The 26,529-nt window shown below is 44.3% G+C and overlaps 1 protein-coding gene across 4 annotated transcripts in view; it reads left to right on the top strand.

The window, feature by feature from the left end:
• Positions 1-26,529, top strand: part of PACSIN2 (protein kinase C and casein kinase substrate in neurons 2) — a 118,791-nt gene that overhangs the window by 20,558 nt on the left and 71,704 nt on the right. For all 4 annotated transcript variants that reach the window (XM_075899269.1, XM_075899278.1, XM_014575789.3 and 1 more), the window contains one exon: positions 24,417-24,538. In XM_075899269.1, the coding sequence (XP_075755384.1) occupies positions 24,479-24,538 (60 nt within the window). In that variant the 5' untranslated portion in view covers positions 24,417-24,478. Of the gene's footprint in view, positions 1-24,416; positions 24,539-26,529 lie in introns of those variants that run through there.

Below are 26,529 nucleotides of genomic sequence, written 5' to 3'. Positions count from 1 at the left end.
AGTTTCAGCAGCGGCTGACTTGGGGACGCCTGGGGCAGAGCAGCTGGGGTGCTGCTGGGTTGCTCCAGTAGCGCGGCTCCTCAGCCCTGGTCTGCAGGGAGACAGGGAGCAAAGCATTGGAGCACGCCCGCAGCGGAACAGCTCAAGTGCGCCCGGGCTGTCCTGCTGCGGGCGTGCTCCGCGGCTTTGCTCCTGTCCCCCTGGTCTGCTGGGGGGGTCCAGCAAAGCCGCTGGACCCCGCCAGCAGACCAGGGACACCCGAGCAAAGCCGCCGCCTGGGCAGCTTTGCTCGTTTGCCTGGGAGCAAAGCCGCCCAGGCGGCGGGACCCCCGCCACCTGGGCGGCTTTGCTCCTGTCCCCCTGGTCTGCTGGACCCCCCCAGCAGACCAGGGGGACAGGAGCAAAGCCGCCCAGGTGGCGGGGGTCCCGCCGCCTGGGCGGCTTTGCTCCCAGGCAAACGAGCAAAGCTGCCCAGGCGGCGGCTTTGCTCGGGTGTCCCTGGTCTGCTGGCGGGGTCCAGCGGCTTTGCTGGACGCCCCCAGCAGACCAGGGAGACCGGGAGAAGCTTTTCTCGCCCCGGAGGACACGGGTGGCAACCCGCCGCCCGTGAACTCCAGGGCGAGAAATGCCCTGTTCGTAAGTGCGGATCCAACGTAAGTCAGATCTGCGTAAGTCGGGGACTGCCTGTAGTCAATATCCCCTGCAGTGTTGACAAACTTATGTTGTAGTAGTATGGTGAAGTATGAGAATCTGAAAGTGAAATTTGTTAGTATAGGTGGTTCTCAGACTTCATTGTAGTGCAGCCTCTTCTAACAAAAATTACTATGACCTGTCCTGATGGTGGGGGTGGAGCCTGAGCTCTGCTACCTGAGGCTGAACCTTGTGGGCTTTGGCTTGAGCTCTGGGCCCCAGCAACCTAGCAACCCCATTAAAATACCACTTTGGGGTCATGATCCATGGTTTTAAGAGCTGCTGCATTGGGCCTTCTGATTGACTATATCTAAACTATGGTTTAAGTTGGAACTGCATTTATGGTTCAAACATGATTCAGAAACTCTCTTTTCAAACCCCATCTTTCGTTTGTCTTGATCCACAGTGAATAAGAGTCAAAAGATATAATGTCTAAAAACAGTTTGGGGTGTTCAGCTTAAAGGTTAGAGAAAGTACATTTAGATAAGAATTATGTTTTAAATTATTTTTAGCATTAAAGTGTTGTTAAATATCTTTATTCTCAGATCTAAATAACTTTGTTTTCTTGTGATAATGCTACAGTCTGGGCTTCAACCTTCCAGATCTTGATTTTGAAACAGTTTGGATAAAAAGCTTCATTGTTGATCCTTTTAAAAGGAACCGATCACTTCTTTGTTAAATAAAACAAGAATTAGAAAGGCCAGATATGTCTCTTCTATGTATACGAGTGAAAACTACATTCCTCTGAGGTCTGAGTCAGTAAGTTCTGCACTGGTGCCAAAAGTTCTGCTGAATAGAAGTAGAAGTGATTGCTTTTAAGGTTTAATCTTTTTGAACTATTGAGATTGCAAACGAATACTTTCCAGTTGCTTAAGCAATTAAATAGTGCTAAAAGTTATACTCATTATTGTGTTGACAGCACAAAGGTAACTAGATTATAGGGATGTTAAATGGCTAACCAATAAGCATGAAGCTTACTGACATGCTCACTGGTTAACTGGCCCTTGCCAGTTAACTCCAATGGTGGCCAGCCTCACCGGGCAGGAGCAGCACTAGCCTTGGGGGAGGGGGAGCAGCATGCAGAGTGATAGGGCCGTAACACAACCATGGGGTCAGGTTGTGGAACCTAGGTTAAGTGATTTCATTTAACTGGTTAACTGTTTTAACACCTCTACTAGGTTGCACTTAAATGTCTTTTGGGAGCTGGGGTATGGTGTCTAAAGAGATGGATATGTACCTTGAGGATTTATGAAGTTATCTTTGAGGCTCTTAGACCTGCTTTCTCCCAGAAGGGTAAGCATCTATCAGTGACAGATGTAATTTCTTCCCTTAGGCTCTGTCTCAATACTTGTTTAGATGTGTTTAGGTCAGTCTACTCTTAAATCTTTTGCCAGTATAGTTGTGCTGGTTAGGGAATGAGACTGTTTGACACTTCTATATTAGCACAAGTCCTAATGTGGATCTAGTTTTCCAGCAAAAAAGTGCTTTTCCCAATATAACTTATTTCACTTACATGAATACAGTATTACCAAACTGTTTTGGCTGGTGCAAGCTGCCTATGCTAGGAGAAGGTTTTGGGATTATACCCATGCTGGAAGCCTTTTTAAATGTAACATAGGACTTAAACAATACAGGGAAAGGACACAGCCTTTATTCCTTGTTCCAATCTTCAGGAAAAAAAATTCCAAGGGAAGGTCTGTGTCTGCCTTTCTCTCCCTATTTCCTTCAGTTTGCTTTATCTGTGGGAAGACTAGATTTCTTATTTTCCCCTCTTACTGGGTGGCCTCTCCCTTCATCTGTTTAGGTCACAAGATTTAGAGGGGAAAAGGTAATAGTAAAGATGGGTTCACGTGTCAAATTCTAAATACGAATAATATTTGTGGGAGAGTGCTGGCTATATATCAGCCCACGCCACTAACTCAGTGAACTCCCCAACATTGTCATTAATTTTCAATTTAAAATTGCCTTCTAAATGGGAATGGAGCTCTTCTGCCCTCGCTGCTTGAGCGTGCACACAAAAATATCAACCCAGACAAATGTCTTCCAGTAAGAATCTTGCTTTGCTTTCCTCATCTTTAGATTTCCTTAGGCTATTTCAAGCAAACCCTTCTGGTTTTATTTCCTTCCCTCCTCCCCATCCTCTGTTTATTTTGAAACTGGACTTTTAATAACTCCATTCATGTGAAGAAGTGGGTTGTGCCCACGAAAGCTCATGATACCATCTACATGTTTTGTTAGTTTTTCAGCACCTTAATGACTATTTGTTTAAATTTTTCCTTATGGTATAGGTAGAATGCCATGCCAGTCAGTTCTTGGTAATAGTGGCAAGAAAGAAATCTTTGCTAGGGATGATTTTCTGGGATAAAATAGATCTACATGAAAAATCAAGTATCTGGTTATACTTAAACCTCTTTAATCTGGCAATCCTTAGAAACCGAGTATACCAGATTAAAGATTTTGCTGGGCAAAAGAGGTACTGTGGGGGCTGGGTGTGAGGGGATGGGGTGCTTACCTGCTGCTGGGCTTCTTGGGACACACATGGCTCTGTGCCCCATGTTGATAATGGGAGCGGTGGGGAAAAGTCTCAAAGGAAGAGGCTCTGTGCGCTACTGTTCCCCCATCTTAGGGGAGTGGTGGGAGAAGGAGAGCGGCAATGCTCAGAGCCACTTCCTCCTCTGTACCATAGGTGTTCCTGAGTTAGGGACACCTGGATTACTGAGATTCAAATGTACTATTTTTTTAATGTGAAATCCTCTAGTAGAACTTTAAAGTGAAACAATATAGTGTTTTTGAAATTGGTTCCATTTATTTTACAGGCTTGGACTTGGTTCTCTTCCATGTCAGTATTTGATGAGTGATTATAACTCATGCTCTTACTGAAACACAGTAATCCAACTGCTTAAATCTGTAAAAATAGAAATGTTGTAGTTAATTCTTAACTAGGACTCTGCATGTGTATTTGGGAAATTGGTAGCACAGTAGTTTCAATCTTACTGGCACAGTTTTAAAAAAAAACTTTATCCTTTAACTCTTCGTTAGGCTAACGAAGAGTTAAACACTTAAAATGTCTTTAGTGAATTGATACTCTGAAGAAAGATTTAAATTTGGAACATTCAGATTTATTATATTGTGTAGAAAAGGCAGTCCAGAGTGTTACTGCAGAAGGTAAATGCCAGGAATGGTTGTGGAAAAAACCTGAGATCTGTATGAGTACTGCAGTGTGAAGGAATGACCTTAGTTTGAGCTATAAGGATTTCGGCAGCCAACAGGAAATGATGAAATGTACTGTGAGAGAATTCTGCTTGAGGAACTGGAGGTCATACAGAGCTGTGCAGGGAAAAGACAGGTACTGAAGCTGATCTGTGAAATTATGCAACTGAACTTGGCATCTGGAAGACAAATGTGAGGTGAACATTTTATTAAGATAAATCTTATGTAAACTGCATATTTAATGAATTGTTAAACAGCTTTAATTTTTTTCCAGACCCCACTAGATTTCAGCTATGTAGTATAATTAGTTAGAAACTATTTTGGCTGAATTGAATGGGTTTTTAGCTAGTTGGTTTAAACCAATACTTAATGAGTTGGATAATATAATACCCTACCTTCTGTTAATAAGGTAGGGTATTGGCTAAAATCCATGGAAGCCTTCTTTTACTTTAATATGATCATCATACTGATATTTAAAAAAATGTAAATAACAAATGGTCTTGCAGCACCTTAGACTAACAAAAAATGTAGATGGTTCAGGTTGTGATTCAGGTTGTGGATTTATGCTTTTGCTTAGCATTGTTTGTATTTTTGGAAGTGCTATCTGGATAGGTACTTGCATCGCAAAATATATATTCTGTTAGATTTCTGAGTGTTTTACTTGACAGCATATCTTGTATTCTTCATCTTTGGGTTACTACAACTGTTATGATTTTCCCAGTTCCCTCTAAAATACAATCTTGCTATATTTTCTTTCTTGCAATTAGGGAAGCAGACAGTTACTTTGCCAAGATTACAGTAAATGCTGTTTCATGCCTTTTTGCTAGGGAATACATAAAATTCATATCTCCTTCTTATTCTACCGTCTTTACTACTTACCTGCTCACCCCAAATTCAAAAACTTAATCTTCAAGGGGCTAACAGCGTAACTCTATCATGCTTCCAACTACCATTTCGTTTTGTGCAAGTCATATTGCTAATTTCAAGTCTGAGTTTCCTACATGGCAAAAAGGGGTTAAAGCACCGAGCAAACAGATTTTAATACTTAGCCTTAATAAATGTAAGATGTCCACAAACTTTGACAAAAATCTTAGTCCTTTCTGTTACTACAATGAATCACAGTTGAGCTTTTTCTCAGCCTTGTTTTAATTTATAGTAGGTGAAGGGGGACAAAGATTATACAATGATACTCTTCCAGGTTTCTATATTTTTGTAACTTAATATGTATAAACAAGAATAAATTCTGTAAAGATTTAAAATGTAGCATGTCTTATTTATACTTAGCAACATTTTCAATAATAGTTTCTATATGCACTGTTAAAATAACTCTGCTACTGAGAAGTTTAATATTTGGGACACCAAATTAATTAAACCATTTTCAATCTCAATTGACTGAAAGATTTACTGACAATTAAATGCTTTTTCAAAGGTAACTTGCATATGGAAATAGTCTTGTGCTCCTTTTTTGAGGTATTCAGATCACAGATGTTTCAGACAAGAGATTTAGCCTCAGTAACTGAGTTTTAAGTGAAAGAAGCCTCTGATAAACATTACACACCCCTGCTCCTTTAGTTATGGTACAGAAACTCCTATTGTCCCTGAGATCTCAGAGTACTTCTTCAGCACCCCCCCCCCAAAAAAAAACCTGTTAATTTTTAAAGCAAATAAGCAGTTAAAAAGACCCCAAACTTAAAAGCCTCCAGAATATTTTAATAAAAAATTAAAATTCTGTTGAGATCACCTTTGAAAGAGCTTCTATAGCGCAACATTCTGTATAATTTTTCAGTCTTGTCTATCACCAGACAAGGATTAACACATTCATATTGCATCATATTTTTTCATGGCTAATTTTGGATGTTAAAGGGGCCATTGCTCAAATGAAAGTATGGGGTATGACATCTAGACAGACAGTAGTCCTGTCTAACTCTTCATGCTCATGCACACATTGTATTAAGTGCTTATATGGATACAGTATGTGAACACTCCCACCCTTCTATTTAACTGTCAGTATAGAAAGTGCAAGTATTCTGTAAAGATTTAATATAAGCTGGAATGACTGGTGTTCTGGTGAATGTTCAGGTTTTCAGGGGTGGTGAAAGCAGAAGAGGTAAAGGAGAAACTAATCAGCTCTAATCACCATTATTGTTATTGAGAGATTTGTCTATTTGTAAGCTCCCTACTTTTACTCAACTAAATTTCTGAATAACTAAAAAAATTATAGAACAAACAGAAATATTCCTAACTCTCCTTAAAAAAGGAATAAAGACAGGAAATAGCTACAATTTCAAATTACAGGCAGTCCCCAGGTTACATGGATCCGACTTGCATCGGATCCCTACTTACAAACGGGGTGAGGCAACCCCACACTAGCTGCTTCCCCCAGCAGACCAGGCAGACACGAAGCTAGCGCCCCCCGCCCCAGCAGACCAGGGAGACGCGGAGCGGCTTTTCTCAGCAGACACCTCAGCTTGAGAATAAAGGACTGAGGGAAGTGAGGTGTGGGAGAATAAAACTGAGCTCTGGAGAAATGTTTGGCTAGAGTTTCCCCTACAATATGTACCAGTTCCGACTTACATACAAATTCAACTTAAGAAGAGGGAGTACTTCAAAGTGGCAGTGCTGCATGGACCCTGGAGCCAGGCTCCACATGGCGCTGACACTGAAAATGCTGTGTGGAGCCCGGGATCAGCTGGAGACTCCTCCGCTGATCCCAGGCTCTGTGTAGCACTGATGCTTTGAAACACCATGGGGAGCCTGATGCCGGACTCCCTGCAGTGTTCCAAAGCAGCAGTGCCGCACAGAGTCCAGGATCAGTGGGGGAGTCCCATGACTCTGCCGTTTTGAAATGCCACAAGGAGCCTAACGCCGGGCTCTATGTAGTGCTTTTGCCTTTGAAGTGCTTTTGCCTCTAGGGCTGTTGCTACACTTCAAAGGCAGAGGCGCCCTATCGAGTAATCGAATAGTTGATGCAAACCTCAATGACTGCCTTATAAAAGGGTGGTCACGCGAGGAAACCATCTCCATGAGATGCAAAACTAAGTATCTATTTGGTCGTCTTGGCCCTCTTATCAATGAGCAAAAATCTACTCTACAACCAGTGCAGGACATAATTTATTTGCACTCACCTAGACTCGGTTTCAACCTGTGCCTACTTACCTCAGCAGCTCTTCAAAGCCTTTCAAGATCTCATTGGGTATGTCTACACTACAGCACTAATTCGAACTAAGCTAATTAGTTAATTCGAACTAAGCTAATTGGAATTAGCACATCTAGACTTAAAAAACTAGTTCAAATTAGCGTTTTGCTAATTCGAACTAGCATGTCCACACTGAGTGGACCCTGAACTGAGGTTAAGGATGGCCGGAAGCAGTGCCGGCAGGGCATCAGATGAGGACTTAGAGCGTGGAGCTGCTGTCTCAGGCTAGCTGAGGGCTGTGCTTACAGGGACCCGACCCCCACCCCGGACAGACAGTTCTCAGGGGTTCCCTGCTTGCAAAGCAGTCCTGGCTTGGAGTGCCCTGAGTGCCCACACTCGGCACATCACAGCACTCGGCCATCAGCCCGGCTGCACTTGCTGCAGGCTGCCATCCGGAGGGGGGGGGGGGGGGTCACACACCCAGTCACAAAAAGATTCCTTAAAGGTCTTCAGAACTTATACCCATCTCATAGGGCTCCATTACCCTCATGTGACTTGAACCTCGTTCTAAACTGCTTGACCAGAGCTCCCTTTGAACTTATGGCCACCATTTCACTCCCCTTGCTTTTTATGAAGGTCTCCTTTCTAATCACCATCACCTCCGTAAGAAGAGTCCGTGAGCTTGGGGCCCTCATGGCGGACTCCCCATATGATTTTTACAAAGGACAGAATTCGATCGAGACTACCTTCCTTTCTGCCAAAAATGTTCAGAAGCTTCAGGAGGTAGTGGAGTTAATCTGTCCAAAAAACCAACACAGTGCTACCAGACCATTTGTTGCCAAAAATGTGTACTTCATTTCACATTAATGAACCCATTGTGTTGCCTACCTTCTTCTAGGGATGTGAATGACTAGTCGACTATCTAATAGGCAAATGCTTATCAGATAGTTGACACTAATTGACTGGTCATTTCTTTTTATCAGAGGCAGGAAGGTGGCGGGGAAGGGGTGCTTCCAAAAAAAAAAAAAAAAAAAAGGCGGCGGCAGCAGCACTGTATGGAGCCCGGGGCCAGACTGTGGGCTCCATGTGGCACTGCCACTTTGAAATGCTGCATGAAGCCCAGGGACTGCTTGAGTCCCCTGCTTGCTCCATGTTCCTGGCAGCACTTTTGCCTTTGAATTGTAGTAACAGCCCTGGGGCTGAAGCGCCCTAATTGAATAACTGATGCAAATTGTATCAACTGTTTGATTAGTCAATTAATCTAAATTTAAGATCCCTACCTTCTACCTGAAGCCCCATGCATCTCTTCCCTCGCCCCCTCCCCCCCCCCCCAAATATGCGATGCTGCACACATTGGACATTTAGCAGGCACTTGCCTTCATTTTAGAGAGAATACAAGCTGTCCACAAATCTCGGTGCCTTTTTATCTCTATCACAGAATGCTCTATCACAGAGTACACCAATTTCAGCCCAGTGCATTTCTAAGTGGTTATTGATTTGCATAATCAAATGCCATTCTCTTTGCAATAGACCCTTACTGAACCCATCACGGGCACATTCCACTCATGCTACTGTGGGTTCCATAGCCTTTTTGAACAGTGTCCCCCTCAAAGACGTTTACTATGTTGCCACATGGTCCTCCGATCACACTTTCGCTAGACTTTATGCAATTCTTCCTCAGCTAGCATCGGACTCAGCAGTGGCTATGGCAGTCTTGTCCTCCACTGCCAAACAATGACTCCGATTCCCACCGTTCAAGTTGAACACCGTAGTCACCAACAGTGGACCATCTACAGGAACATCACTCGAAGAAGAAAAGGGAGTTACTTCATTCAATAATGACTGTTTTTTGAGACGTGTCCCTGTGGGTGCTCCACTACCCTCCCGGCCACCCCTCTATTCAGAGTCTTAGTTACTTGCATGTAGATGAGGAACTGAAAGGGGGGCGGGGAGGGTCGAGTCACATGTGTGAGGCACTAAGGCCGTGGTCACCAACCAGTAGATCGCGATCTACCAGTAGATCTCAGGGGCTCTAAGCGTAGCTCTTGAGCCCTCTCTGAACTGCACGCCTGCACAGTGTATTTACATTAGATTTCCTCATTTGAGGAGCAGCTACTCACCGAGCAACAGCACAGGTGAGTAGCTGCGAGGAATGGTGGGAATTTTTTTTTAAAGTAGCAGTATAAGGATTGGGGATAGCAAGTGATGGAGAGGAGGAGAATAGAGAGGGCAGGGCTTCAAGGAAGGGGCGGGGCGGTAGATCTTGGCTTGGTCTGTCATTTAAAAAGCGAACTTGGGTGTAAAAAGGTTGGAGACCACTGCACTAAGGAGTGAATGCTGTGAGGTGTCGTCTTGTGCATCCATGGCCCAGTGAGGGAAACTGATTTACTTTCTTTACCTGTAACTTTTTATTTTTTTTACATGTTTCTACCCTTTTGTTCCTTTTTTTTTCTAAACTTTTTTCTGCAAACTGCAACTGAAAGGAAATAGTCACAGCTAATAAATAGGATATTGACTTCACTGAGAGTACTGGAACATGAAATTTCAGGGAACGGACTCTAGGTAGCGCTGCTCTTTGTTAACATTCTGACTTCAGAGAATTTCTAGAGGCTGCTGCTGTGGCCAACCCCGTGGCTCGCAAAGCTGCCCCCATGGCTTGTGAAGCTGCCCCGGTGAGCACAGGGAGACATTTTCAGGGGTGGAGGAGCTGTCCGGCGCAGCCATTAAAAATGGCATCTTCAGGATGGCGTTGGCTGATGGGAGCCTGATGTGGCCAAAAAGCCTCTAAACATGTTTCTTAAAGAGGCAGGCCTTTGGGGAGGGGCGCCTTGACCAAACGTGGCTGGGGGGCTCCTTTTAAAGGAGCAGGTTTGTTTTGTTTTTGTTTGTTTTTTTGCTTGACAACTCTTCCCCCTCCCCCGCCCCCGAGATCTTCACCTGTAACGGGTTGGCCACCCCTGCTCTACTGTAGTTGGCCTTTGTAAAGGTGTTCTTGTTCCTTAGTTGGCAAACACTTCAGCACAGTCTCTGTGCCTTTGAAAAGCTTCACAAACATAGAATCACTTAAAGACTTTTGAAACAAAGACTTGGAAAAAGTTAGGGTAATAACAACCCTACTATGTTACATCAGGTTCACCATGAAATGGCTTGTATTAAATTGTGCTTGAAGATGAAATATGAAGAAAAAAATTGAGTCATTAATTACGTTGATTTTAAACTGCTTCCTAGAAATGTTGTTTGTATATGATGATCAAATAAAATGGAAAATTGCATTGACTAATTAGTCAATTAATCAAAATTTAACATCCCTATCCCCCAGTACTTGATTGGTGTGTATTGAGATGCATAGAACTAAAAAGTAATTGTATTTAGATTTTTGAAATTTTGCGGACTGACTATAGTGTCTTTTTGTACCCATAAACAAGAACATTTCTCACTTACTGTTTACATAGTCTTGACTCAATATGAAATGTTAAGGTACTTTGCATCATAGATTGTTCTGCAGTGGACTTCTTGAGGGCATTTCAGTAATGCTTTCATTAACTGCTGATTTGATCAGAAGCATTGATCAGGGAGTCAGGCTGCAGCACTGGATTTCCAGATATCAAACATACTCCAGGGATTTAATATATCTGCTTTAAAAAAAAAATACTTTAGCCGTATTATAAAAGGTTGTAACTTAGGTCTCAACTTCAGTTTAGTTTTCGTTCTGCTATTTACCTGACTGCTGTTTCCTCCACAATCAGAATCTGATTTTTGTACTACTACAGAAGTTATGTACAGCAATTTTCTCAACCTTTCTTGGTACCAGAAAATGCTGCCTTCCTAAACTGTCAGGAAGATCTCAGGTGTACTGGTGCTGGTACGTAGACTTTGAGAAACACTGGCTTAAAGGAATGGTGGGAGGGCAGTATTAATACTCTCAAATACCTTATTTGCCTGAAAGACACACTAGCACAGTGTTTCTCAAATGTGGCTACTGTGGTTGCATGTGTCTTCCAGGACCGCCACAGCTGGCTGGGTGAAGGGTGGGCAAAGTATTACAGCTCCAACCCGTGCTCTCACGCATGCACATGCACCCATGCAATCCCATTGCTCTGTCTATCAGCAGGAGTTGGTTCTGCCCCCCTCCCCTTCCTTTGGAGACACGTAGGGCACAACAGTGACAGAGTATGTAGCTGGTGAGTTTTCCAGGGGGCAGTGGGGCTTAGGCTTTGGGTTTCAGCCCTGGAATGGTAGGCTCTGTCTGTGGGGTTTTGGGCTCCAGGCTCTGGATGCACAATGGCAGGCTTCAGACTTCAGCTACACAGCTTTAGTTTCGAACCCTTGGAGTTCCCTGGACTTCAGGCTCCAACCTCCATCTGCCTCCCTCAGCCACTCCATCACCCCAGCCTCTTCTGCTTCCACTCTCCTCCCCTCACCACTCCCTCCCCCCTCCCCCCCCCGGCAACCGGGCTCAATTTGTCCCCAGGGTTGCTGGTGCTGTCACAGTCTGTGAAAGGAATGCATGTACAGTAAACTTTTGATAATCCGGCACCTTTAGGACCCAGGGGGTGCTGGATTGTCAGATATGCCAGACTATCGGAAGGGGGGGGGCTATAAAGGGTCTGGGGTGGGGTGGGATGCCATCCCAAACCCCTCATAGCCCCCCCCTTCAGATAGTCTGGCTCTGCCTCAGGCATCCCCGATTCAGCCGCTGCTGGTCAGTTTCAGCAGCGGCTGAATGTGGGACGCCTGGGGCAGAGCAGCTGGAGTACTGCAGGGTTGGTCCCGCAGCCCGGAGGGGCAGCACTACGGGACTAACCCGGCAGCACCCCAGCTGCTCTGCCCCCGGCTTCCCCGAGTCAGCTGCTGGTCAGTTTCAGCAGTGGCTGAATGGGGGAAGCCGGACGCAGAGCAGCTCCAATTGTTCGGCAGCCAGAGCACTTCCGGGTTCCAGATGGTGCCGGATCATCAGGAGTGCTGGAGCATTGGATTCTGGACCAATAGAGTTTTACTGTATGTTGATTAATATCACTTCTCTCAACTGATTTACTAGCAAGAAGTAGTTAAATTACAATGCTTTGAGTGTGTACTTATGCCTAGTTATCTGTTTTAGTTCTCTTATAGCTAATATTTTAGGAAAAAAGTGAGAGTAGCCACCAGCAGGAGTTGTGGTTCAGCTAATGAGTCTGAATTTTGCAGACTGCACTGCATCCATTTGTTATGTAAATGGCATTGCCATCATTCAGTCATGGAAATTAATTGTCCATAAGATATCAACCTATCTCCTAAAATAGCTAAAGCTACTACATCTAGGCCAGTTGTATCAAGCAGCACTGTAACTGTATATAAATATGCATGTTTGAGTTTTCTTTTTATGTGCCAGAAATATCACTTGTGCTACAAAGTGAGGAAAATTGGGCTCATTTTATAGCACTGTAGATATAGCAACCTTCATGTGTTTGTTTCTAAATAGCTCTAACTGCATAGAAAACTATGTAGATCTCTCTTAGCAATTTAATGTACAACATATGTCTTGTCATAATTTGTTAGCTAAAATAAAACTGTCTCTGCAAAATAAGTACTGAGGCTTATGTTTTCATGAAATTTATTGTGTTATAGAATTAGAGGGTAGTGCAATTAAACCACTTCATAGTAGGCTTTTTTCAACTGGTCATGGATGAATAGGAAGGGATTAACGGTGAAGCTAATGAGTGGGAATTGTTGCCATGAAGGATGTGCAGAGATAAGGAAAAGGAACAGGATGAGGATGGGGAAGAAAGATAAAAGGCATGGTGATTATAGAGGCAGTACTTTTTTTTTTTTTTGCTTGCTCAGTGATCTGACAATATGGTAAAGGTTGAACCTCTCTAGTCTTGAGGTCACCCTGGAGACCTCACCCATGTCAAACCAGAGAATTTGCCAAAGCGCAGAAGGTCATTGTCTGTCTACCATTACTAACCCTTCCACTGCTTGCTAGGGATGTAAAAGTGTAAACGTGTAAAGGGTTAATTGATGAGTCATGGTTACATGTAGCCCCCCGCCCTCCCTTCCTCCCTCCCTCCCCATGCAGCTGCAACAAAGGAGGCAGAGGTCCTACAGACAACAGTTTCGTGTCTATATATTTGAGAGTGAATCACTTTGTCCATTTGTTCAAGAATGCTTCCTAAACATTAAGAACTAGGACTACCACATTTTGATATGCAGCTTCCTCTTACCCTAACTTAAGCCAAGGTCAGGGTTTGGTTGTGTCCCTCTTTCCCCAAACATGGAGCCTGCCTCCCCTCGGGAGCAGCCTCCAGAGTCTGCAGGCTGCTGGGGGTGGGGGAGCACCTGGAGTCTGGCCTCTGCCCAGATATGCGTCAGGGGTCAGCTGCAGGAGGGAGCAACTCCCAGAGCTTACCCCTTCCCTGGGATACTATCAGAGTTGGGGGGGGTTGAGCTTTGTCCCCTCCAAAGACCAACTGCAGGGAGGGCACTCCCCAGATCCTCACTCCCCACCCCCAGACAACCTGCAGACTTGGGGGGAAGGCAGATGGAGGAGGCAGCAGCCTCTGAAGCCTGGTCCCCACCTGCAAACAGACTGCAGGGAAGGGCAGTTAGGGGAGGACTGCTGTAAGGGGAGTGCTGCTCTGGCTCCATGGGAGGAGTTGTTGCTGGAGCAGCACCACTCTTGCCGCCGCCCAGTAAGCAGCCCCTGACCTGAGTCCTGCACTTTCACTTGCCTTGGCTTCAGCAGCTCCTTTCGCTCCCCTGCGCTCAACTGCCACCTCACAACCCTCTGCCCTAAGCCACCTACTCCTTTCCCCTTCTCACTTCTGAACACTCTTTATTTTAGAAAAATATAATAGTTGAAATAGCACATGTATATTTTTCACTTTTCCATAAAGACCATTCCGTCATTTACACACCCGAGCAATGCCAAGTACATCTGCTATTTCACTATACACAGCCAAGTTCGTTTCCTGAGCATTGTGTATCCAGGACACAGAATGAGGAAAAAACTACCGATCATATGATTAGACTATGTTAAAGCATCAACATAAGGGGCTGAATTTCACTTACATAGGTAACCTTTATTCTGGTACTTTCTAACTTTTTTGAGTGCTTGACTTTTGCATAACAACGGCCATACTGGGTCAGACCAAAGGTCCATCTAGCCCAGTAGCCTGTCTGCTGACAGTGGCCAGCACCAGGTGCCGTAGAGAGGGTGGACCAAAGACAGTGATCAAGCGATTTGTCTCCTGCCATCCATCTCCAGCTTCTGACACAGGCCAGGGACACCATTTCTATCCCCTGGCTAATAGCCTTTTATGGATCTAACCTCCATGAAATTATCTAGCTTCTCTTTAAACTCTGTTATAGTCCTAGCCTTCAGAGCCTCCTCTGGCAAGGAGTTCCACAGGTTGACTACACACTGTGTGTGAAGAAGAACTTTCTTTTATTAGTTTTAAACTTGCTACCCATTAATTTCATTTGGTGTCCTCTAGTTCTTCTATTATGGGAACTAATAAATAACTTTTCTTTATTCGCCCTCTCCACACCACTCATGATTTTATATACCTCTATCGTATCCCCCCTCAGTCTCCTCTTTTCTAAGCTGAGAAGTCCCAGTCTCTTTAGCCTCTCTTCATATGGGACCCGTTCAAAACCCCTAATCATTAATGTATTTGTAATATAGGGTTTTTTGGATGTAAGTTTAAAAAAAACAAACCAAACCCTGAAGAGCTCACTTCCATCATGTTAATTCCCCCCTCCAGTGGATCATTTAGATTTACTGTACAGGCCTCTATTTCAGTTACAAGAGTAACTGATATCGGTAGCACACACTTTTATCCTCTGGGGACTAGCAACAAGACGGGGATGACACACAATATGCCAGTGGGTTTCACAATTGTTAGCTAGACAACAAAGGAATGTTGAAACTTGGAATCTTGGTTCTATTTCCAGGTTCTGGAACAGAATGTGCTATATTGGGGTTAGATCTTTTCCACTCCAAATGCGCGCTCTCTTCCCCCTAAAATGTACTCCCGGCAGCTTACCTCTGTGTCCCATCTTCCTGCCCTATTCTTCAGTCGTCCCTTGGCTTATTCTTCTGAATTCCAGCCATGTCACCACCTCCTTCTGTGTACCAGATGGGAAGCATAGGGAGTGCAGGAGAGATGGTCTCCCTACACTTAATTCCTGCTCCTTTTGCCACAGAGGCCCTTCATTTCTAGAAGCTCCAGGATTGGATCATGCCTATCACACACATTATCTTCTGATAATTTAGCTTATAAGGTCTAACAAGCCTACATACTGCTTCCTCCCCAACCTCAAAGGCCTATAATCTAGACAAATTTGGATGGATTTTTGTTGAGAAGATCCTGTCTCTGCTTCTCTGTCCAGAATAGTTCCCCAACTCAATTGCCCTGCAAGGAGGAAATTTAGCTGGGTGAGCCATTTGACAGAGCTGTGTGTGTATGGATTTGACCCTTCATCCCTCAATGTGTCCGGTATCTAGAGGCATCTGGAACAAGTATCTTCATGAAATCCCTGCCTTGAACTAGGAGCAAGAACACTGGATCCTGAAGGAAGTTTCAGAACCCACATCTACAGGAAAAACTTCAAGACCTCTCTAAAGAATGAGACAAACTCCCCCTTTTATGGTGGTAGATATGTGCATGGCTACAACTGTGGGCCTTCTTATGCCATTGCTCCTTACAGCTTAGAAGTGCTTGAGGTGAGAGAGCTGAATTAGATGTGGGAGAAGTAGTCAAGGAGCACGGAGTACAGAATTGAGATCTGTCCTCCCTTCTTCCAGAGGTTTTCTCAACAGCCTGCTGTTTGCTCAGACAGAGGTTGCTTCATTCTGTCCACAGACCTATTCCCCTGCTTCCAGTACTTAGTCCCCAGATATGCTCAAGTTGGGAGCCTGGTCCCTCCTAAGAGGCTTCGTTGTCGTCAGTGTCCATTTTTCAAATTTAGCAGCATGTGCATGGATCTGGAATAGCAGTTTTTCTCCAGCAGTGTCCCCATGCTGTGCAGACTCAGTCTCCTCATCAAGGGGTGTACACAAGGATTTCAGTACTGGGCAAAAAGAAGTGGGTCCAGGGAATTATTGCTGGGAGTTCCTAACTGAAGAGGAAGCAAGAGGTTCTTCTTGTCACCCCTGCGGCAAAGGAAAACAAAAGGTTGGCTACAGTGTCTAGTCCCAGTCATCTGACTTGTTCTTTCCCAGGTTTTCCTAGGATGAAAATAATACAAATACATTTATTCATGTCTGAATGATGTTGGGAGATCACTCATTGCCAACTATGGTCCTCTTCCAAGGGAGATATGAACTCTCAGATGGCTGAATAGGCCAATACTTGAAATTCTATAACTGAGGACAGATGTTTCCAGGAACAGCAGGAGGCTGTTGACCATGACTAGTAGCCAGTCTCTCCTTCCTCCTGTGTCTCTTCTCCTTCTCAGCTCGTCGGTGGACAAATTCAAAATGAAGGGAGCCATTGTGTAAGACTTCTCTCCATTTTAAGCAATCCTGGGCGAGTGCCTCCAAGTGTCAATGTCAATGTTGCACTTGATTAAGTTATCTTTTAGCAAGTCCTTATAATGTTTCTATTGTCCTCCCACATTACGGTATCCTTCTTTCAGCTGAGGAAACGGGACCGGTTTTGAGAGGCGATGGTCTAGCATCTGAACAATGTGACCAGTTCAGCAAAGCTTCTGATAGATCACCATTGTCTTGATACTGGTGGTCTCTCCCTCTTCCAGAATACTAATATTGGTGTGCCTGTCTTCCCATTTGATCTTCAAGATGTCGCGGAGGCAGTGTTGGCGACACCTCTCAAGGACTTTCAAGTGATGTCTGTAGTTTGCCTAGGTTTCAGACCCATACAGCAGTGTTGAGAGAATGACGGATTGATCAACAAGAAACGTGGTGTCTGTTTGAATGCTGTGATCTTGAAAAACCCAGTGTTATAAATGAGCAAAGGCTGCACTGGCACAGCTCAGGTGATGTTGGAGTTCTACATCAATATCTGCCTTGGATGAAAGATAACTTGCAAGGCAGACAAAATTATCAACATTTATTTATGTCTGAATACTGGTGACAAAATAGCACAGAGGTGGGCAACCCTTCTCAAGTGGCATGCCAAGATTTAACCCTCCTGCCCTGGGCCGTGCCGCGCCTCACACCCCATGGATCACCTGGGCCAATGCAAACCAGATTGCTTCACCCCTCCCACCCCATTCCTGTGCCCCCAGCGTGCACGCTAGCAGGGCAGCAGCACTGGGACTTGCAGCCTCCCCCCGGCAGCAGCAGTGGGGTGAGGCAAAAGAGTCCGTTCCCTGCTTGGCCCAGCCCTTTGCCAGGGCTCACCCCTCAATTTCAGGCTGTGGCTTTGGGACTGAGGTGGGCAGAGCCTGGGGCTGCTCGGGGCTGGTTCCAGCCTGGCCAGGCACAGCCGGGTGCTGGGGGAGGGGCTCTCTGCCCCCGCACACAACCCATGGGGTGCAGTGCGCTGCAGCCCGGGCCCCGGCATCCCACGTGACTGACTGCCCAATCCTGATCTGAGGAGCAGCCCCAGCTCTGACCCCTCCCCTACCAGAGCAGGAGGCAGAGCCTGTAGCATGGGGGGGGGGGGGGGGGGGAAGAAGAAGGTTAACCCCATAGCTCTCAGGAGTGGGCTGCCCCAGCCCCACGCCATACACCTATCCTGCCCTGTCCTCCCTTCCAGCTGGAAGCCAAAGCTGGTACTGCAGCTGCATGGCAGTCCTGAGGCTCGCAGGGCTGAATTCCCACCCTGTGTGCCACAGAAAATTGGCCCCCGTGCCACAGGTTGCTGACTGCTGCCATAGCAGAATTTCTGGAAGTTGCCTGGATCCATCACTCTCAGCTCTCAGTATCCAGTGATCTGCTGCATGCTATCTCCTTGCTGGTCATTCCCTACTATGATGACATGCCACCACTCTTTCCATTGCCAATTTCTTGAGGTTATTTACAGCTCTATGCTTGATGTGATTAAAACACATAAGTTTACCCCTGTTGATTTCTGACAAACTTGCTACAGCCAGGCTGCGTCTAGACTGGCAAGTTTTTCCGCAAAAGCAGTTGCTTTTGCGGAAAAACTTGCCAGCTGTCTACACTGGCCGCTTGAATTTGCGCAAGAACACGGACTATCTAAAGTAAGATTGTTAGTGTTCTTGCACAAATAATATGCTGCTCCGCTCAGGAAAAAGCCGTCTTGCGCAAATGCTTTTGTGCAAGAGCGCCAGTGTAGACAGCTAAAAACTGTTTTGTGCAAAAATGCCCCAATGGCGAAAATGGCGATCGGGGCTTTCTTGTGCAAAACTGTGTCTAGATTGGCACGGACGCTTTTGCGCAAAAGCACTTTTTGCGGAAAAGCGTCCGTGCCAATCTAGATGCTCTTTTCCGCAAATGCTTTTAGCGGAAAAACTTTACTGTTAAAAGCATTTGCGGAAAATCATGTCAGTTTAGACGTAGCCCCGATGTTTTTAGCAAAATCATTTGTTTTTTCCATTGAGGAATAGTCAAAAGTCTTTACAGCACCAATCAAAGGCTTCAGTTTTCTTGTTAGCATCATTCATTTCCCATGATTTACATCCTTATGTTGCCATGGAAAAATAAGCTTTTCACTACTGAACCTTCAAATATTTGGAGATGCCACAGTTTCCCCAAAGTTACATAAGGGAACATCTGGCTGAAGGAGCCATTTTTTAGTCTTTCAGTTTCTCTGAAACCACTACATTTTTCCTTTTATATTGCAATTCATTGGCTATGTCAAAAAGGCTGAACTACTCAGGAAATCCAGAAAAAAGAAGGGGTTTTCAGTATGAGTGTTCTGTTGCTTGACCTTTCTAAGAGAGAAGTATAAATCTACATATTACAGGCATGACCCCCCCCCTTTTTGGTGGATAACCAGGCACACTTGATGAAAAGTTGATTCTGCATAGATAGTCAGACTCTTCCCGTTTGGTATTCTTGATTGACGGAATAAAAACTGGGCATAAAATACTTTAACTCTTTTTGTGGTTAATACACTTAAAAGTATGAGACACGAATTTTAGACTTTTCTCTTGTGCAAACCTTTGAATTGGTTTGTGAGGGGAGAGAACCAAACCCTAAAGAGAAATGTGTTTTAAAGGACTGTCTGTTCTAGTAAATATATTTCAAGTGGCCAGCATGACTCATTGTTGCTTAATGTTGGTATGTCAGTATTTGGTTTATTTTTAAATAGTGCTGTACAATTAGAGTTTCTGTGCTAGTTGTTGCCATGACTTCATAATATTTCCCTTAATATGCTTGTTCATACTTTCTCATAGCATCGTATCTGGCATGTATAAACTTTACAATTAAACAGAATTTCCTCAATCATAGTTATTTTCATACTTTTGTGGGAAAAAGTGGATAGCTTTTGTTTTATGCAGTTTTATTTAAAAAACCACAAACACCTGTTCTCTGAATCGATTTAGGAAATATTGTTCTATTGCTGCCTTGATTTCTTCAGTTTTCCAGCTAATTTATCAACTGACGTTCCTAAAGTAAAATACTCTGAACTCTTTAAACTGGAGGTGAATTGATATTACATCATTACTACAGAACCTTTTTTCCAAATTTAACATTAGTGACCAGTAAAATAACTCTCTTAAGAAGCCTGTTTGCTGTGGATTTGAGGAAACCAAACAAACTCCCACACTCGCTGTATTAAGGTTTTATTTTAAAGAAATACTAACTAGGTAATAAAATGGAGTTAAATTTTAAAATAATGCCAAGCTGAAGTGGACTGGATTAGAATTCCTCTGGACCGTAACAAAATTGGAGTATTGTTCAGTAATCCAAGAAGATAAAATTCAATGATAAAGTGCAAAGTACTACATATAAGAAGGAAAAATCAAATGCAAAGTAAGGAATTGGCTAGGTGGTAGTACTGTAGGAAAGGATCTGGGGCTCGCAGTGGGCTCACATTGAATGTAAACGAACACTTTGTTGCAATTGCATAGGGAGATATCTTTCTGGGTTTTATTATATGCATTTCATGTAAGAAAATGGAAGTAACTGTCCCATTCTACTCAGCTTTGGTGAGGCCTCAGTTTGAGTAGTGTGTCCAGTATTGGATGCCACATGTCAAAAGGATGTGGACAAATTTGAGCCAATACAGAGGATCGCTAGAAAAACGATGGGATTAGAAAACTTGACCTACGGAGGAAGGATTTTTTTTTAAAAAAGAGGGGGATATTTACCTTGAGCAAAGATTGAAGGGGGATCTGGTAAACAGTCCTTAATATTTCTGAGGGATGTTATAAAGAGGGTAACAATTTCTTTTCCCAGTTTACTGAAGATAGGACAGGAAGTAATGGGCTTAATCTGGAGGAAGGAAAATTGAGGTTAGATATTAGGACATGTTTAAAAGATGAGTACTCAAGAGATGTTATCAGTCCTATTGCATGTAAACGATGGGTCTCTAGTTACGTATTAGGGGTGCATTTCTTTCAATAGTCGCACTGCCACATCAATTGATAGAACTTCAAGGGAATCAGAAGGGTCGCCGTTTTAGTCTGTAATTTGAAAAACAAGTAGTCCTGTAGCACCTTAGATTTACTAATCTGTAAGGTGCCACAGGATGGCTACTTGTTGTTCAAAGGAATGTTGACTTTTTAAAATTGATATTTTCAGCTTAAGTGAACACTTGCGGAAAATAAGTTGACTTTTACCTGAAGGCACTGTTGTTCATCTTTTATATTGGCAGAATGATTTCTTCTAATCAATTTCTTTTTTAGGAAATGTTAGTTAAATACTTGTGCATGGTGTCTTACTAATTAGAAAAAATCTACTAATACTACCTATATTTTAGTGACATTGACTTATTTTGTGTGTATTTCATGAAAAAGTACCTTGTCAATACTTCTGGCTACAGAGGCAGTGGTTGATCATGCAACAATTACTTTAATTGTGATATTGGTCAAAGAGAATTTGCTAACAGCTAGTTATTAAATGTTTTAAAGAAATAGTACTGTTAAATTCAGTTGTCTAGTATCTTCCAAAGAAAACACCCTCTGTCCAGGGAACATACATCACACATTCCTTTCTCTTCAGCTGTTGTTTGTAGTGTGAAGGATCAGCAGTGTCATGAAACAGATATGGCGTACCTTTTTTAGATTTAGTGATTAGTATTTTTGTAAAACATAGTGTTATGCTAAGTGGTAAAAGAGCACATATTGTGATATGGTAAAACTTGTCAAAGGGCAAAAGTGTCCAGGTCTTTCAGCTGCTAGGGGAATTAACAAATGGTTTTTTCTCTCTCTCTCTCTCTGTCTCTCTCTCTCTCTCTCTCAAGATTGCTTTTTGACACAGTACAGAGGTGGCCAACCAGTTAGATGAAGAACCAAAATAGCTGTGGCTAGAGTGCAAAGAGCCATGTATTATATAAAAATATATCTATCTAGATAGATATAGTACACAAAATGTAGTGATAAAAATATTACAGGACATTTTGGACAAAAACCAATAAAGTCACTAGTCACTTAAATTCACAGCCAGTCCATAGATCTTCAGAGAACTTGACAAGGAACAAACATCAAATTAAAAAAAAAGCATCCCCACCATGTATGTTCAATTTAACAGTACTGCCCTATTATGTCCTGTGAGTTTTTTAAAATTAAACTGAACTGAGAAGTAAATTGGCACAATTTGAAGTGCTTGTTTCATTCTAGCTTGTTGATCTCTGGTATGGTTTCCTCTTATTTTTTACTTACGAAGATTATAGCTTTTTTTATGGTTTTAAAAATTCAGGTCTGTCGCAGATTGCAAATATGAGAGGTTCAAAAACAATAAGGGAGAGACTCATATCTCAGAATAATTGTTTCAGCCTGGCAAACAATAGCCTTTGAATTTTCTTTAAAGAAACCGTGTAAACCAGGTACATGCTGATTCTTTTTTAGCCCTGGAATTTAAATACAGTAAACTTCCGATAATCCGGCACCTTTAGGACCCAGGGGGTGCCGGATTATCAAATATGCCAGACTATCAGAAGGGGGAGCCACCCCAGACCCCTCATAGCCCCCCGTCCGAAAGTCTGGCTCTGCCCCAGGCATCCCCGATTCAGCCGCTGCTGGTCAGTTTCAGCAGCAGCTGAATGGAGGAAGCCAGGGGCAGAGCAGCTGGGGTGCTGCTGGGTTGGTCCTGCAGCGCCGAGGGGCAGCGCTATGGGACCAACCCGGCAGCATCCCAGCTGTTCTGCCCCAGGTGTCCCAGAGTCAGCCACTTCTGAAACTGATCAGTGGCAGACTCCGGGAAGCCTGGGGCAGAGCTGCTCTGGGGTGTTTCTGGGTTGGTCTTGTAGCGCTGGCCCTCGGCGCTGCGGGACCAACCCGGCAGCACTCCGGCTGCTCTGCACCAGGCGTCCCCAAGAGCAGCTGGGGTGCTGCCGGGTTAATCCCGCAGCCCCGAGGGGCAGCACTACGGGACCAACCCAGCAGCACCCCAGCTGCTCTGCCCCTGGCTTGCCCGATTCAGCTGCTGGTCAGTTTCAGCAGCGGCTGAATCAGGGAAACTGGGCGCAGAGCAGCTCCATTTGTCTGGCTGCCCCGAACACTTCCGGGTTCCTGATGGTGCCTGACCATCAGGAATGCCGGAGCATTGGATGCCGAACTAATGGAGTTTTACTGTATGACATCTGTGTTGTCTGCCTTGTTCTAAGTCCATGTAGACTTAGTTGTTTTTTAAGGTGCTTCAGCTCCCACCCCTCCCCAACTCAATGCCCCACCCCTCCCCCAGAGCCAGGCACCCTCAGCCCCCTGCTCTAACACCCCCCCTCTTCATTCCCCCAGAGTCAGGTGCCCCCCTCCCCTATTCTAACCCAATGCCTCCCCCCCGCCCTCTCCCCAGAGCCCAGCCCAGCACCGCCAACCCCCTCTCCCCTCGCTCTAACCCAATGCCTGGGTCCTGGAGCCGCCTCCGTCATGCACTTCTCCCTCCAGGTGCTGGGGCGCATACGCAGAAGTAGCAAAAGCTGCATTTCTTTAAGCCAGTGGTCTTCAGCCTTTTTAAGCATGGGATCACTTTTTGAATTTAAGTGCAATCCAGGATCCACCTCAAACCCAAATATCCTTGCCAGGCCTCCTTCCCAGCCTTTCTCCAAGGCCCCACCCCTGCTCACTCCATTCTCCCTCCCTCATCCTCATTCACTTTTATCAGGCTGGGGGTAGAGAGCTGGGGTGCGAGGGAGGGTGATGCGGTTTCTGATCTTGGGCTAAAGGATTTGGAGTGTGAGGGGTTCTGAGATGAGCTTGGGGAAGGAAGTTGAGGTGCAGGCTCTGGGAGGGAGTTTGGGTGCAGGGGGACTCAGGGCTAGAGCTGGAGTTTGGGGTGCAGGAGGGATTCAGGACTTGTGCCAGGGTTTGAAATGTAGGCTCCAGCTGGGCACCGTTTATCACAGGTGGCTGCTGGTGTGGTGGTGCAGGGAGCTAAAACAGTCTCACCCCTGCCCTGGCCCTGGCCCTGCACCACTCCCAAAAGCAGCCAGCAAACTCTCTCCATCCCTGGCCCCCCTCTGCCCTGTGGAGATGGGGTATAGGATGAAGGGAGGGGTACCCAGACATCAGTCACCTCCCGCCCCTCTTCCTCTGCCTTGCATAGTAAGCAAGAGACTCCCAGGGCTGGGAGGTAGCTCCAAGGCAGAGGACAGGAGCATCATGACAGTGCTGAGGGGCAGATGACGTGCCAGCGCTTGATAGCCTCCTGACCAAACCAGTCAGGATCACCTGTCAAAGGCTTCAAGATCTACCAGTAGATCAGGATCTACCGGTTGGTGACCACTGCTTTAAGCACAGAGCTGTAGGCTGGCTACCCCTGACATAGTACATACCAATTTTGGCCTAGAGGCATTAGGAAGTGTGTTAGATTGTACATCTTATCAGTAATATAAGAGGGAGATGTTTAGATTGTGAGATCATTGCAGCAGGCTTCCTGTATGTCTGTTTTGTACTACCTAACAGAGGTGTATTGAATGCTGTAATTTTTATCTTTACTTTTGTGGTGGTTTCTGGAAAAATAATTATGGGTGCACTAATAAAGGACAGCTTTTACACACAGGAAGATAGAAGATTTTTGAACATTTATTAAACCAACTTCTGACTGGGATATTGGGCCTTACAGTGCCTGGAGAGTAGGAATTTCTATATCTACTTCTGCAAGTGTGTTCACTATCTAGATGGTTTTATTTGATTTCTTAAATAAAACAGTAATTAAGCCTATATTGATTTAGAGGGACAATGAAATTTTTCTTGTGACATTTAACTTTTTGACTAATAATTATGGCAGAAATGAATCATGAAAATCATAAATTTACAGGTAAATTTAATTTTTACTAATGTTTTTCTTTTTTCCTCCCTACAGATTTTGAAGATCTGGTGCTGGTAATAGAACACTGAACACTTGCAAGCTCTCCAAACACAGAAATGTCTGGATCATATGATGATTCTGTTGGAGTAGAGGTTTCTAGTGATAGCTTCTGGGAGGTAACCTGAACACTTTATTACACGCTATCCTGTTTGCATCTAAATCTCATTTCTACATATTACTGTGACTTCTGTGCACCAAGTTAAGCAACTGAAGACTGTAGCAGTGTACGAGAAATGTGTGGTTATTTTAAACTTCAAGGCTACTTCTGAAGACAGCAGTGACCTTTAATTTTTGGCCCAGTTCTGTCACGTTAAAAGTTTATAAAATGAAAATGTGGACACAACATCACAAACTCCATCCATTTTAGTAGGATATGGTATGCAATTGAACTGGTTAATCTTTCTGACCTTTAGGGATGTCTGTGTAAAATACTTCATTCTGTAGTTAGAGATTGATGAAAGCTAAAGAGTACAGGTTGGATCTCTATGGTCTGGCACTGTTGGGACCTAACTGGTCCCGAAGGAGGAAGTTTTCCAGACCAGGGAAGTTTGGCCCCTCTGCAAATGAACTCTGGGCTCTCCTGGGGTTTGTCAGATTGCTGGGCTCCCAGCTTTGAGGCCAGCCTGGCACTGGGGCTCTGCTGCAAGGGCTCTCTGGTCCAGCAGCATATGGGATCCTGCTGGACCAGAGAAGTTCAGCCTGTGTACTGAAAAGGTATTGTAATTAGAATCATAGAACACTAGAACTGAAAGGGACCTCGAGAGGTCATCGAGTCCAGTCCCCTGTCCTCATGGCAGGACCCAGTACTGTCTAGACCAGGGATGTCCAAACTTTTTTCAAAGAGGGCCAGATTTGATGAAGTGAACATGCGTGAGGGCCGACCATTTTGCCTGACATTCTTTGAACTATTAAAATTAAATGCAAATTAACTATTTTATGCAAAGTTTATTGCAAACGGCATACTTTTCATTTCGTCACGTGGATGACAAATCTAAACAGGTGTTAAATCACTCTTTCATATCTGAAGGCCAGATGAAAAAAAAATCCAGGAAGCTGAAATATATGTCCGGAACATTGTAAAGTACATTACATATTATTGGTAATAAAGGTTGTCTGTCAACTTTTAAGTTAAAAAAATATGAACAGGAACATAACACCAAGTATACATGTTGTGTCCAAATATATTTATAACTGATTTAGACCAACTGACATTAACTGAGATTTTACAATGTATTCATCTCAATTGGAAAAAAAAACTTGCCTGCACTAATGTGAAGGGTGAAACTGAGATCTGGACTGCAGCACGTAGGCTAGGTCTGGTTCAAAGGCAGTGGTTTTGATGCGCAAAATGTCACGCAGGTGAGAGTCACTTAGTCTTGTCCTCACGTGGTTCTTGTTAAAGTTCATTGCAGAGAATGTCTTCTCACACATATATGTTGAGCCAAACAAGCTCAGCATTTTCTTAGCCAATGTTCGAATGTCTTGAAACCGGCTCTTATCCAGTTGGCGGTAAAACTTCACAAGAGAGAGCTGTTGGTGATGACTGCGTAACTCGCTGTCACAATGCAGCTCAATGAGCTCGAGCTACAGCTGATCTGGAGCATCATCGGGGTCAACAGAGAATGGAGAGGAGAAAAGGCTGATCTCCTTTCAATAGCTGCAAAATCCTGAAAGCGCGGTTTAAACTTCCCAGCCAGAGATGCGATGTCTGCTGCATACCTGCTCGTTTGCGCACTGATATTGTCCTGTGGAAAACTGTTCATTATTTCCTGCAACGCTGAAAAATGTATGGTATTGGGCTGTGTTTGTGACAACTGCCTTATGAAAAGTTGCAGCTTTGTTCCAAAGGCTTTGAGGTGTGAATAAAGCTGGTTCACCGCTGCATCTTTCCCCTGAAGACTCGTGTTCAGTACATTTAGATGCTTTATGTCAACTAGAAACCCCAAATCAGCCAGCCGAATAGGATCAGATAGTTCTCGCATTGGTTGTCCCTTTGTTTCCAAGAATTCTCCGATTTCCTTTCTGAGAGAGTAGAAAGGCTGCAGTGCAGACCCCCGACTGAGCCATCTTACATCGTTGTGATATAAAACATCTTCATATTCAGCCT

Source organism: Pelodiscus sinensis, chromosome 1 (genome assembly GCF_049634645.1).
Source record: "Pelodiscus sinensis isolate JC-2024 chromosome 1, ASM4963464v1, whole genome shotgun sequence".
In the NCBI taxonomy this organism is placed as follows: domain Eukaryota; kingdom Metazoa; phylum Chordata; order Testudines; family Trionychidae; genus Pelodiscus; species Pelodiscus sinensis.
The sequence above is the reverse complement of the archived record's forward strand: the minus strand, read 5'-3'. Positions and strand labels throughout refer to the sequence as shown.